The sequence below is a fragment of the Motacilla alba genome, chromosome 4 (assembly GCF_015832195.1).
Source record: "Motacilla alba alba isolate MOTALB_02 chromosome 4, Motacilla_alba_V1.0_pri, whole genome shotgun sequence".
NCBI lineage: Eukaryota > Metazoa > Chordata > Aves > Passeriformes > Motacillidae > Motacilla > Motacilla alba.
The window spans coordinates 15040672-15054749 of NC_052019.1; the positions used below are offsets into that span (position 1 = coordinate 15040672).

Genomic DNA, 14078 nt, shown 5'->3' on the forward strand with positions numbered 1-14078 from the left:
GTTCTCCCTAAGGTTTTTAAAATAAAAGCTGTATTTTTCAATACAAAGAGCCATCAATCTTTGTGCAACAATCCCATTGCAGCTGTAATTTGTAAGTCATCCTTAACTACAAGTAGTTTCTTTACAGTGGCTTGTGGAATTTTCTTTATAACTGGTCTCACACTTTTCAGGAAAACATCATACTTATTATTTAAAAAATCCATATTTGTATTCTGTTCATATGCTTTTAAAATACTAACTCCTGGTTTAGAAAAAAACCTGAATTTCAAAGTCATAATTTTCATTATTTTATGCAGATACACACAGACAATTTACCTTTTGATAATCGCCTTGTGTATTTCCAAACTGCTGCTGCGCTAGTTTTCTGATGAGATCTGAAAATAAGCAAGAATATTCCACAGTTTTAAACAACATAATTTATAAAAGCGGAGGAAAGAGAATAATATGAATTCTACTGTTAGGCCGGCAAGATGAAATTAGAAACAGCAATCAACAGCAAAGGCAAGCATGTGAGTGTCCCCATAAATCTGCCCAGTAACAACATTTCTAATTAACTGTGCGTTTTATGAGTTCACAGGAATCCCCAGGTTTTCTATCTATTAATCAGTTGCTACTAAAATACATTGAAGGTTAGTCTGAGGTCTTCCTCTGTACCATAAAATCATTAGAAGTTCATCACATATGTGTCAATTACTTGGACAATGTTTTGAGTATCAGCTTTGCTTCATGTCTATGCCAAGTACATACATGCATAAATATACATACAGCATATGATATACACAGCATTAGATACATAATGTGCAAAACAAGCATGCTAATGATGACTTCTTGACTGAAGGGTACAAAGAAGAGCCTTATCTTGCTAACGTTACCCCAATCCTTTTCCCACTTTTTATTTCTGTATTTTCTTTTTTGATCTCTGGATCAACAGGGAATATGTAACACCACCAAAACAAATCAGAAAGCCTAACATATGACTATTTACTGTGCATCGATCCAACACACACTCTAACTTACTCACACTATATGAAATTACAGCAATCACAAAAAAGGCAGGAATTTAACACAACTAGTGCCACCTTCAGCAAACCCTGGCAGCTGCAACAAATGGATCCCCTTTTTGGGACATCACCGGCCTGCCATTATCAAGGTTTCGACAACCCTATGGAAACTAAGCTGGGATCTGTGGCTCCCAGCCACTTCTGTGACACCCTGCACTCCAAGGAGAGGGGCACCACTAGCTCTGCAAACCCTCTGCCTCAGAGAAGCACCAGTGGCCCGGGGTGTGCCCCATGCTATGCAGTGTAAAAGCGACAGAGTTTGTATGTTCAGGAGAAAAACTGACCAAACTTCTGGTCTCTGATGAGAAGGAAGCACGTCAGGAAGGCAAACATTACACCTCAAACAGCTCAAGGAGCAACTCTACACCCTATGCTCGTACAGAGCTGGACTTCATCCTACTATTGCCTTGTTTTTAGTCTCCCCATGTGCAAATTAACATAGTTAATAAACAACCTCCAACAAGTTGGAGGATAAAAACCTCCAGTAAGTTACCTTATCTGGGGATCCATAAAGGACCCAAAGGTGTAAAACTGACTGTTCACCTCCCAAAAATACAGGGCCTCTCAGAATTTATTGTAGCATTTGTAAAGTATGATCAGGGAATTCACAGGGCTTGTGATCTCGCTCCTCTCTCAGCCCACACCTGGCTCAGGAAAACAAATCCCTAAGCAAGCAGTGTCCAGAGCTCTCCCTCCTCAACAACCTGCAGTGGGAAGATGGATTCGACTGACTGAAGAGATCCTGAAGACCTCCTCACAGAAAACCATCCAAGGAAAGAAAACACACAACAGCAAAGCACCAACTCCTGGTTTAAGGCAGGTAGTCCCTGCAAGGGAGATGCAGCCAGCAAGACTACCAATTATAAAATAAAAATCTGTTAATGCATCAGTGAAGTGCCAAGCTACAAATCATGCCTTGCATAGGGAATAGATTACAAAACACTCAGAGAGTGCTGGAGGCATGTAAGCAAGGACTCTATTCTGAGGCATCCTCATTTTGGAAAGCCCGTACATAAGGTACAAGGTAAGGCTGAATCCCACAATAAGAGAAATGAAACTAAAACATACACAGAATAAGCACCTGGGAAGCACAAAAGAGTTATGATCCCTGCAATTCCTTTCACACTCTGCATCTTGGGAGTCATGAGACTGCTGAAAGAAAAGGCACACACCACTGCATGGGCAACACACAACTGATCACTGCTGCAACTCTGAAACATCTCTCACACTGGGACCAGCAGAGTCCTCCCTGCATGGAGACCATCCCAGGCAGCATCTGTGCTTCTCTGAAAGTTTCAGTTACAAGGAGATACAAATCTACGTGAGACAAAACTTCACAAACCCCAAGGATGTAACTCACACTGGTTGTTGGACAATTTTTTCTTCTTCAGCAGAGGTAACATTTCTTTCTTCCTGCTGATTTCTATGCCACGTAAATAAATTTAAGAAATATGGCTGCATGAAATAACAAATGCAATATTTTATTTTTTTTACAGCTAGATGGCTTTCAGCAGGAAGAAAAAGGAGTAAAACAACTCTCTTGTTAACATATTAATTCAACTATTTAGCATTGTGTGACAGCCACTGATGAGAAACTGACCAGCTTCAATTAGAATGTGATAGGAAGGAATAAAAAGGAAAAGCTTCTGTGATCCTCCATGCATGAAGCAGCACAGACTGTGTGCAGGTGATCAGATGCAGGAGCAACTGCACAAGATTCTGTGGCATCACCCTCCCTGGTGCTGCTCTGAAGGCAACCAGAACATCCCCAGCAACCTGCTCTCATTTCCAAGCTGCTCCTAACTTCGAGGTTCATCTTGCTTTGTAAAGCAGTTGAACTTGATTATATCTGAAGGTCTCCTCCAGTGTTAATTATTCCAAAGTTATCCTGCAATCATAATGACTTTCCATTATAAATTATTTAGTGCAGTAGTGAAAACACTGCCAGGAAGCATGAAAGAAAGCAAGATTTTATTACTGACAAAAATGTCCTTTGATACATTTCCTACTATTGAGAATTGGTACAAGAAAATCTTAAAAACATTAGCTTTTCCTGTTAAATAAAAATTGAAGGCATTTCCCCATTCTCCTAGTTGAGTGTCTATCCCCATAATAAGTTAAACATTAAAAAACCCAAACCCTCAAGCATGTTGCATGAAGTTTTACACAGCCACAGCCACACAGATTTATGGACCTTTGCTGGTACACATTATACATATGAAAGTAACTACTCAAGAGAAACAGAATAGTTGAGAACAGAAGGGACTCCTCAAGATCATCCAGTCCAACCTCCCAGCTCGGGCCAGAGTGACCCCCCAAAGGTTACCCAGGGCCATGTCCAGTCAGGTTTTCAGTATCTCCACGTATTCAAACCAAAACAGCCCAAAACTTGCTCTGATTTCTTGTGATATACCTAAATTGCTCGGAGTGTTCCTGATTCACTGTTTTATTTCTACTGTTTCTGTATTTTATAGCCTGTGAGCAAAAAAAAAAAAGACAGAAGTCTGCCTGAATACACTATAAAAAAATTATGCAGAAAATAACACTTTGTACCTTTTTTGAAATTTAGAGACTCTAAAGCTTATTCATCAGAAAGTAAAACATCTTTAGGTTTAATAAACAAGAAAACCTGAAAGTTAGTACAAAAAGTTCCCACATGGTTTGAGTAAATTTAATAGTAAGAACAGTACAGGTTTCATGCATAACTCAAGGACCTGCTACACAGCCCATTTTTTCCCCTTAATTTTATGAATGTGAGACTGCCCTGCTGAATAAAGATTCACTACTTAGATTACTTTGCAATGATTTTTTAGAAATAACATGATGTTCCAGGGTGTTTTCTAACCAGGCAGCACCACAGTGATTGACCACTCTTTACCATGAATTTATTATTTCAATAGCTTTCAATATCAACATGGTTAGACATATCCCCATTTGATTAATTTCAAATGAAAAGTGGAAATTATATTCGCAGAAAAAATTTTTGGCTAGAACTGAATGTGAGATTACCTGCAGCTATCCACATACCTGTAGGCACAAACAGGCCTTGGTGAATTCACAGCACCAAAATCCTCCCCGCTCAGATGATCTTTAAATGTCCCTTGCAACGCAAACCATTGTGATTCTGCAGGTTTTACTGCACATTGATGATGATCACAGTTACTACTGCAGAGCTTAAGGGCACAATGGGGGAACATCCTGTGCCAGGTACTGTGTTAACAGGAGCTACGTATGGCTACACTGCTCATTGTAGCACAGTGAAAAGACACCTCAACTCACACCTGGGATTTTGGTCTGCTTTTATGAAGCATGTTTCCTTTCTAGCTAGAACATATCATCTCTAGCATTCAAAAAGCTTTTATTTACAACTGAATTCAGGTAACTCCACACAACTCTCTCTTGTATTATGGCAAAGTATCATCCTGAGGCCTATTTCTGTTTCAAACATAATTAGGAAGGTGTGATAACAAGTGGTGTCCTGTATTTCCAAATTAACTGGATTACTCCTGAAATCTTGGTTTGATTAGCTGTACACATTGTTTCACAGGACCAGTAATCCACAGCTTTAGCACAAAACACATTTTATCATTGGGGTTAAAGAGATTTACCTTGTGAGGCTCTCATTTACACAGCTAATTACATTATTGCTTTGCTGAATCCTTCCTGCTCCCATCACACATGCAAAATGCCATCTGCCTTAGTAAATCTAACTGGCCAGATGAACTCTTCATTTACCAATGCAATTTGTGTAGAAATACTAAGAACCTCTGAGGGTCTCCAGTTAAGAAAACATAATCACTAACTCCTGCATTGCAAGAGTACTGTGTATATAGACCAAATATCTCATTACTCTGGCAGGAAAATGAGGTTATCACTAAGTGTACTTCTTAGAACTGCTCTACAGAAAGGGATAGCAAAAATAATAGAGATTTAAAAATAAGCTGTCTGGCAATTAAGTACCAACATAAATTAATTACAAATTCTGCCAAGGAAGCTTTTCAAATCTAGGTGACAGGAAAATAGCTGGAGTAAAACCTTTGGGAATGCTATGCTTTCACTTCACTCAAAAAATTCCACTGAGCCAGTTCAGCTGTAGTGCAACTCCAGCATTAATCAAATTATGCCAGAAATTAATGTCTTTTTATGCATAAATATAATATATTAGGGAATTATACATAGTATATTAGGTTTCTATTCAGAAAGGTCTTCAAGCAAGCCAATAAGAGCCATGACTGAAGCATTCATATTGCACTAAAATATGATTTTTTCCCAACAACAGGGGAGAATTACATAGATAATACAAATGATCAATTAGTAACTACTTTATTGCTATCTCATTCTCATGTACAAAACAGTATTTCAGTCCATTCCTGTCTATCTATAATAGATAGAGTCAATGGACTACATACACATTGAACAGTTCAGAACCTCTCTGAATATAGGTCAATTAGTCTGACATTAATGAATTAAAATTACTCCAAACTTGGGTTTTTTTTCATAATTATGAGTCACATTAATGAGTATCTCCTGCAAAGCCAAGAAAACCAGGAAAGCCTTTCAGATTTATCAGAAACAAAAACGTTCTAGTATCTTAAAGCGAGCTTTACAGCAAGTTCAGTTTACTGACATTTTAAAATACTTGCCTTGACTTGAATGGGGCTTTGGTTGTTTCCCCATAGCCTCAAGCCACAGGCTCTATCACGGTCATATTTGGCTCCCACTGAAGAGGTCTCCTTTTTAAGGTAACCCAAGGTTACCTTTGGTCCCCCTCACTGTCCCTGCCTCCATGAGGGCTCTGCTCACTCTTGCTGTCCCCAGTCCCACAGCATCACTTCCCTCTGGTTCCACTGCAGAGCAAGGTGAGAGCTCAGGAATGCTGATGCTGTGAAGAATCCATCATGCATGGTTGGTGGCTGCAGAGAGGGAGGGCCCTGGCACACTCACTCTGCTCACCCCATGTGCTCTTCCTCTCTGTGTACAGCAGGAAGAAAACTCACTGTGTAGGACAAGTAGGAAGTCTCACAGAAAAGGAGATCTTTCCAATTCCCACACAGTAAGAGATCACTGTGGCGCACAGATAAGGAATCTAATCCAGGCATTCACTTACATAGTCTAGACTGTTCCTTTCCAACTTCAGATTGAAAAGCTTCACTCCCCCCTTCACAATATTTTCCTTAGACAGACCTAGGACATAGTCCCTGTCCTTAGGAGAGAACTAAGAAAATAACCCCAGCCTCCTTAGACAATTTCCCCCCCCTGTTTTTAGGCAAAGTCTCTCTATATACAATTCACTTTTTTTCTTTCCATTGAGTTACTGGGAACACATCAGGTTGAGTCAGCTTCCACCCTCTTGTTCCTTTCAGGAGGCTATTCTGACCCTCTTCCCTTTGAGCACAGCTCCTGAACAACACACAGATCTTCCCTTGCTTCCATAGCCCACACACAAAGTCACCCATTTCCATTACAGAGGTGGTGAAAGGAAATTCTCTGTTCAACCACTTATTCACATGCATTAAAGAAATAATGAGCAAAAAATCACCATGCCTTTTGGACAAGAGAAAAGGACAATTAAGAAAGGAACTTCACTGCTATACTTCATCACTAATGTGCAAAATAAAGCCCTAAAACCTGTTATTACACAATGCCCAGAAAAACTTGTTTGAATGGAGGTCAAAATCTAATGAGTACGTACTAAATTGTCCAAGTATTTCAACCTCTCATCTGCTCTGGCAATGTGCCTTGTCACCCTCTTCATGCCTTCAGCATGCAGTTTCCTCTCATCATGTTGATCACTGTCCATCCCCATCCTCTGACTCCACATTCTCTTATTACATAGTTATCCTACAGCACTCTGGCTGTCACAAAATTCAACAACACACAGTATGACACAAGCAAAAACACAATAAATACATTTTTAAGGTCTCAGCAGATTTTTAAAGCGTATGCTGCTTTATTCATAACTGAAAAGACAAGCTACCAGACCTAGAAGTGCACCTGAGATTCTACTGCATGCTGTGCAGGGCAACATGGGAGACAGCAGGGAGCAGAGATGCAATATGAAGTAGGTAATGAGGAGATGAAAAGCTATCAGCAGGGTGGAAACCTTAGAAATGGCCTAACAGGGAGAGCTTTAGCCAGAGAACAGGCAGGACTAAGCATGGTGGAACTGCTGAAGACAAGGAACTGCATGGCAGCAACAGCTCCCATGGTAACTGCAATGTAAAATTAAGGAGACTCCCTTTACACCCTTCCTAACAGAAAACAACACTGGTCTACTGAAGAAATAAATTATACAGCAGTGGTTCAGATAAAAGTAACAGCCAACAAACTTAGTTCACACTCACAAAAAAAGTTCCCCGTTTCCCAAAAATGAAGTTAGTAGTTAGGAGGACCAAACTGGTACTTTTAAGAGCTCCACAGGAAATCCTCACACCACACAGCTGCCCCAAACTTGAGGTTAATAAATTGAGGTTACTCTTCAGCACAGTCACATTTTCTCCTTAGGCACATTGTGCTTTCCATTGATGTGCACAGACAACGTTAAAGAGCCTGGCCAAGGAAAAGGATTGGAGAAAAAAGAAATAGCCACAATATCGACCGTTACAGGATGCATGGAATGAAGGATTTCTCCTTTGAAAACAACCTTTGCAGGGGCTTTCTTGTTGCTCCTTGTTACAAAGAAAGTTCTGTTCTTGCTGAAGTTTTGGAAGAAGAAGAAAGACAGAGAAGCCTTTAGAAAAATCCTTCCTTAGGAGGTTGCAATCAATTTGCATGCATCATGCAGACACAAAATGAAGTTGAAAGCTTTGAAGAAGTATTCCACACAGAAACTACATTCTCTCTTTTTCTGAAGGCAACAAAACTTCTGTAGCACATTGTTTGTGTCACGACAGCTATTTTTTGCCACTTGCTTTGCTTGCAGTAGCTACCTCAAGTTCTCCCTAGGCCACCATCTGGTAAGGATTTACAACAGATTACAGGCAAAGATTTACTTGGTGCACTGTATGTCTGGTTTAGCACGCTGCACAGGCTCAGCAACTTCTTGATAGGTTGGGTTGTGGACATAATGGACTTGTAACGTTGATCCAAGTAGTAAATATTTGGACTGTATGAACAACATTTTTTCTCCTTTATCTCCTCAGGAGTTGCTGTAAACTGAGAAAAGCACAGAAAATCCTCTCTTGCATAACTTGGATTATTGGAAATATGAACACAGATAATTAATTGAGAATGACATGCAGGAGACCTGCTGACCAGATTACCTCGGTGACTGGCATTCAGGGAAGCATTCAGCTTCCCTGAGACTCCTCAGTATTCCCTTTCTCCATTTCCCCATTTTTGCAAAAGCCACAACTTTCCACATATGTTTAATAACTGGGGCATACATATTGGTTCAAAGTACTACAGAGACCACTCACTACTCACTCAAAAATCAAAGCAAAAGTAAAGATTGCTACTCTGAAAAGAGCTAATTAGGCCTGATGCTTGGATTTATTTGGTTCACGTGCAGGCATCTTTCAGCTGAGTTAAACAGCCAAAGCAATACTTGATAGTAGTAGCAATATTCACAATCACAGCTGTAACCACATTTTAAAGTTCACCAAAATAAAATAATTGTGTATATTTTCTGTCAAAAGAAAGATCCTGTCTATGTTATGATGCAATACAAGTCATAATTTAGCCAGACAAGTGTTTTTAGGTAAGAAATTAATGTGCTTATTGAAAAAGGTATCCAAGGAGGTTTGTGGGGCTTTTTTATAACTGGCAGGCTTACACTAAAATGTATATACTGATAGCTTAGACAGCTTAAACTACACTGACTGACATTTGTGGCACCTGGTTTCTCTTCTAACATGAAGATAACTCACTTTTGGAAAAAGGAAGAAGTATACTCAAAAGCTTTAAAACATATATAGAAAATTTAAATACTGTTAAAAGTATAATTAACATTTACACATTTATTTTGCTCCAGCAACTTTTGAATGTTGCGTATTCACTCAGAAAATGCACCACTTTGGTTACAATCTGGAAGTTACACAGACTATCTTGAGAAGCAAAAAGCAATAGTGAGAGAAAGGGAGAGGAAAAAATACTGATTGTCATTTTCAATGTAAAGAAAATTGACTAGCAGGACTGTGGAAAGATTTCTTGCAAAGATCCATCAAGCTGTCCGCACTTCATCTGACATCATTCAAGAAAAAGCCATCACTGAACAAGACTTAGGAGTTTATTTTTCAGTGAACACCCACCTAAGCAAATCACCAGACAAATACAACAGGGCTAGGCTGTGCTATCTTATTATGATGGTCTGTAACAAAGAAGAGAGAGGCTCAAATGACTGTCTTTCCAATAACAGGCAGTCTCTGTACAGTATTTCATACGATTAACTCAAAATGCTTCATAGCAGTCAAGATGATGAAAGAACTGAGAAGTCCCTTGGAAGCTTGTGCAAACACAATTCCAGTAAATTCAGTGATATTCCCCCCCACCCCAGGTGGTTCCAGAGCTGTAAGTAAGAAACGAGAATGAGGTTCAGCACTATGTGGATAGCTAAGCCTGTAAAAATTAAATGAAGGGGCAGGATGAACAGCGCAGTAGTAGCCACTGCTAAGCTGGGAAAACCCTGGTGCCTCAGGAGAGCTGCCTGAAAACCCAAAAGATGTCTGCAGCTGCTGGTAATTTTCCAAGAGGTTCATCCATGGTGCCAGACACTGTGGCTGATCCAAAACCTGTTCTGTCCCACTTCTCACTATAGGAGGTGCTGCAGGTATGCTCAGCAAGTCTCAAACAAGCTGTCATGCTTTTAGTGATACTAAAAGTACAATAGGGCTAATTATTTAAATATATGCATTTCTAGAACATAGTACCTCTGTTTTAAAAGAAAAATATGCAAACCCCACCAGTGAAGACTCTACTTAGTATGACAAACAAACAAGGCCATGTCCATTCACAATATCATCCTGTACTCACACCCTTCCCTTCCTTGTAGTCAGCACCCCTGGATTTAGTTGCATCCAGAACTTATCCCCTGTGCACTGAGGCAGGGAATGCTGCTGATCAGCCCTCTGGCTATACCTTGTGTCTCCCACTATCATCCACAGACAAACAGAACAGGGTCAGGACAGTTTTAAGGACTGTCCATGCCATAACTATCAGCAGGTTTCCTGAGTTCCTCAGTACTCACAGAACATGCCCAACCCACAGGACAGAGATGTTCCCACAGACAGAAAGCATGTGGCTGCCTCATTTGGAATGGGGAGAAGGCAGTTTAGATTGGGGAAATATGAGCTGAATAGCACACAACAAGCCTTTTTAATTTATGATTATTATTAAACTCTAAGAGGCATGGCTGTTTGAGGTACCCTGCAGGAATTACCACAGCCATCTGTGCTAATGCCACTTTCAAGTACTTTTCCCATGGAAAGTAACCCAGTGCCCTCAAGCTCTACCTGAGGTTTGTTTTTTCTACTTTCTCCCTTCTGTCCTAAGTGTTGAAATTGTAAAGTTGAACTGATGTTTTCCAATTGCTGTCAAAGCATGCTTTTTCTCCTAGGCAGAGCTGGCAGGCAGAATTACACCAGATCAGGGTAAGCACTGTAGAGAAAGAATTTCAGATGGGCATAAAGAGCAAGAATTTCAGATTATCAGCTATGCTGTACTGATTAAAAAATTATTTCCATATTTTCACTAAAATGTCTGTCTGCAAAAGAGGTTCCTTGTTTACATAACCCAAAAGAAGTGGGCAGGAAGGCATCAGAGAAGCCTTAATGTTTGGAATTGTAGTTTTCTGTGATAACCTCCAGTAGATCATCTATATAAGCCTCCCCTCCCTAAAACCCCTGTCTCCTCCCTGCCCACAGAAAGTCCTTTTGACAAGCAATCTGTTACTCTGCCATTCTGAATAAATCAGGGGGAAAAGAATTACTCTTCTGATGCCTAAGAACACTAAAAAGCCAGTCTTTTAATCTGCTTCAGAAATGTTCTCAGACAGCTCCTCACTTACATGGGCATGTCACCAGCAGAGCAGCTCTTAACTTCCCAACACAAAATGAGCAGTGATGTTTTTAACACTATTTCCTTAAATGTATATGACTGGGCAGAGAAAAGAAGAGGCTAAATCATCTCATATCTTCCTGCTGCTCCATCTTCCCTAGTATTTCCAACACTGTGTACAAGAAATTTCTTTCAATATGTATGCTGTATTTCCAAACGAAGGAGAACTGCTATCCCAAATCCCCACCACTGCTGGATATAACACCTGTCACTGCATTTTGCAGTGCACCCGTCACACCTGCATTTTTGATATACACATTTAAGCCACTATTCTAAATTCACGCCACAGCTCTACTCACAGCTGTGCAAAAACACCAGAGGGATGGAGTGAAGGCACCAACTGTCACTTGACAACAGAACTGAGCCAATCTAACAGCTAACCTACTGATGGGCAGATTGCTCTTCCCTCTTCTCAGTTCCTGCACCAGTTCCTGCACCAGTCCCGCCACTTCTCAGTTCCAGTACCAGGATGTAAGCTTTGAGAAAACTAAGCCACCTGCACAAGGGGGTTGCTATCAGACACTAGCTCAAAAAAAGTAGTATAAAGTAGTATATCACATCCAAACTAAAACTGAAGCTTCACACAACTGGAAAAAAGGATAGCCTAAATTATGATTCTATGAAATGTTATGATGGCTGTAGGTATCCGTGCAGAATTTCATGGTGCTGGACGGTAGCACCTGCAGAGTCAGAGCACAATCCTCTCACCTTGTGCAGACATGCTCAACATTCCTGGAAAAATCTTAGGTTTAAAAATAAAAGGGCACTTCGAACTACAAATAACTGTGCTTAGCTCCAACATCCAAACATACACATCTGTTCTTGCAGGGGAGCTGTGGAAGACTTATTATTAACAGGAAGCAAACTTCAAGTAAAAATGAGCACTGAAGAATTAGTTACAGAAGGCATAGAAGCTAGTTTGACACACACACAAAGTAATTCTGCCTTACTAAGTTTAAGTGAGGGGGTGATAACGTGTTTTGACTACTTGCTTTAGAGCCTTAACACAGCCAATAGATTTAAAAAGTCAGTATCCTAGGAGCTCATCAAACCTACCCAAAACAACAGGGTTTTGCATATGCATTTTCTATTACAGCTAAACTAGCTACAGATCCAGTTCATTTTCACATCAAGTTACAGGTTTCTTCTTTAAAATATCTGGAAAAAATTTAATTGCTGAATATATTCATGTGATTTATTACTGAGATAACACAAGACTAACCTGCTGAATGTCACAATCTGCAGCTGCTTTAAAAGCTGACTAGATGAGGAGAAAAAGACCAAAAGGGGTCAGACAGAGGACCTGACATTAAAATATTTACGTTCTGATCCTCAGTCTGATAAAATTGTTCAGCAAGCAAGAGTCTGCAGTCAGAAAGAACTGAGAGGTTTAGTCCAGATCTAAAAATCATCTTGTTTTTGTTCCCCACAGCAAACAGCACATTTAACTCTTCACACTATCTTTTGCCCAGAATGAACCTGCATTCAACAGTTGACTTTTACGTTAAAGTTGAACTCCCGCTTCAGCAGAAATGCCTATCTAGAGTAAAAGTCAGAAGCTGGAGAAAAGCAGTTGTAACTCAACTGGTAAAATTGTTCTGCAATATGTTCAGCTACAATAGGGTAAGGTAAACAGGCTTGTAAGTTTTTGTCGTATTTCTCCTATAAACAGGAGCAGGAGCATTATTCCCCGCTTCTTTTCTTTGTGAAGGCTTCATATTTTTATTACAAGACCTAAGTTGTGAAGCCAAAGATTTGCTGGGCACAGCCTACTGGCAACTGGAAACTCAGATTAACATTCTCTTATTGCAACTAACAACTGTTTCCATGGGAACAAAGACAAAACGATGATAATTCACAGCAGCCACAGCATCATACTGACCATGCCCTGTCCATACCAAGTTCATATCTGATGGTTTCCAGCACAACAGATGACATGCACCATCACAATCATGAAGTGACAACTTAATCAATAAATCAATGCTACAGTTTATGAGAATTTTTATTTAAGAAAAACTGATTATTCGTTTTGTTAGACATCCTCCTTCTTAGCTAAGTGATAGAAGGAACTTGTAATTTTCCTATTATCGTCTCTTTATTTTAAGTGGTGTTATTAACAAGAAGGAAAATGATGCCTCTATCCTAAACAGTCCTCAACAAAAGGAGGAGCAGCACAATCATTACCATGGAGGAACAAAGGCACACTGAGATTAAAGTCACCTACTGAGCCTCAGGTAGCAAACCAGTGAGTGTATCATTAACCCAAAGTGGAGAGGCTGCTTCCCTGAGTAAGAGCTAACTCATTCCCATTTACAGTAGTACATCATCTGGTAATGAGTACAAAAATATGTGACTGGTGGAACTGAAAGCAGAATCTATTTAGACTCACTGAAGCACTGCAATCAGATATCCTAATGCACTTCTTCTGAGCTAGTTTCTCGCCATATCCAAAGAGCACAGTGCTGGTGTTAAAGATTCAGCAATTTAAAAAATCTTAAAGGCGTTACAGTTCCTTGCCCTGGTTCTGTTACTGTATTTTACATGAGAACTATATTTAATCTGATTAATAACTTACTTATTAAATCTGAATTTAGATTAAAGTTAGAGTTCCACAAACTTGATGGCATGAACAAATTTAGAAGGGAATAAATAATTACTTATCTAAATGTAACTAGAAGAAAACCATCTCACAAAATATTTCGACTGATTTTTTCTTTAATTTAAGTGATCCTTTTCAACTGTTGAGTCTTAGCAGCATGCAATTAAGAATAACACTTCCAAAGACTCTCATGTACTTAATACCTTTTTTTAACATAGCATAATAGTAAAGCATAAAGGCATATAGTATATGTATAAATATATAGTATATATTTATACAGTATAATGCATAAAAGTATTAAATATAAAGGCATACTTTGGACTGAAGGACTATGAATGTTACCCTTCAGAGCACTGTTAGAAGAT

The 14078-nt window shown here is 39.5% G+C and overlaps 1 protein-coding gene across 16 annotated transcripts in view; it reads right to left on the reverse strand.

The window, feature by feature from the left end:
• PROM1 (prominin 1) overlaps positions 1-14078 on the reverse strand; it is a 62914-nt gene that overhangs the window by 39233 nt on the left and 9603 nt on the right. For all 16 annotated transcript variants that reach the window (XM_038135309.1, XM_038135303.1, XM_038135298.1 and 13 more), the window contains exon 3: positions 316-374. In XM_038135309.1, the coding sequence (XP_037991237.1) occupies positions 316-374 (59 nt within the window). The remainder of the gene's footprint in view (positions 1-315; positions 375-14078) is intronic.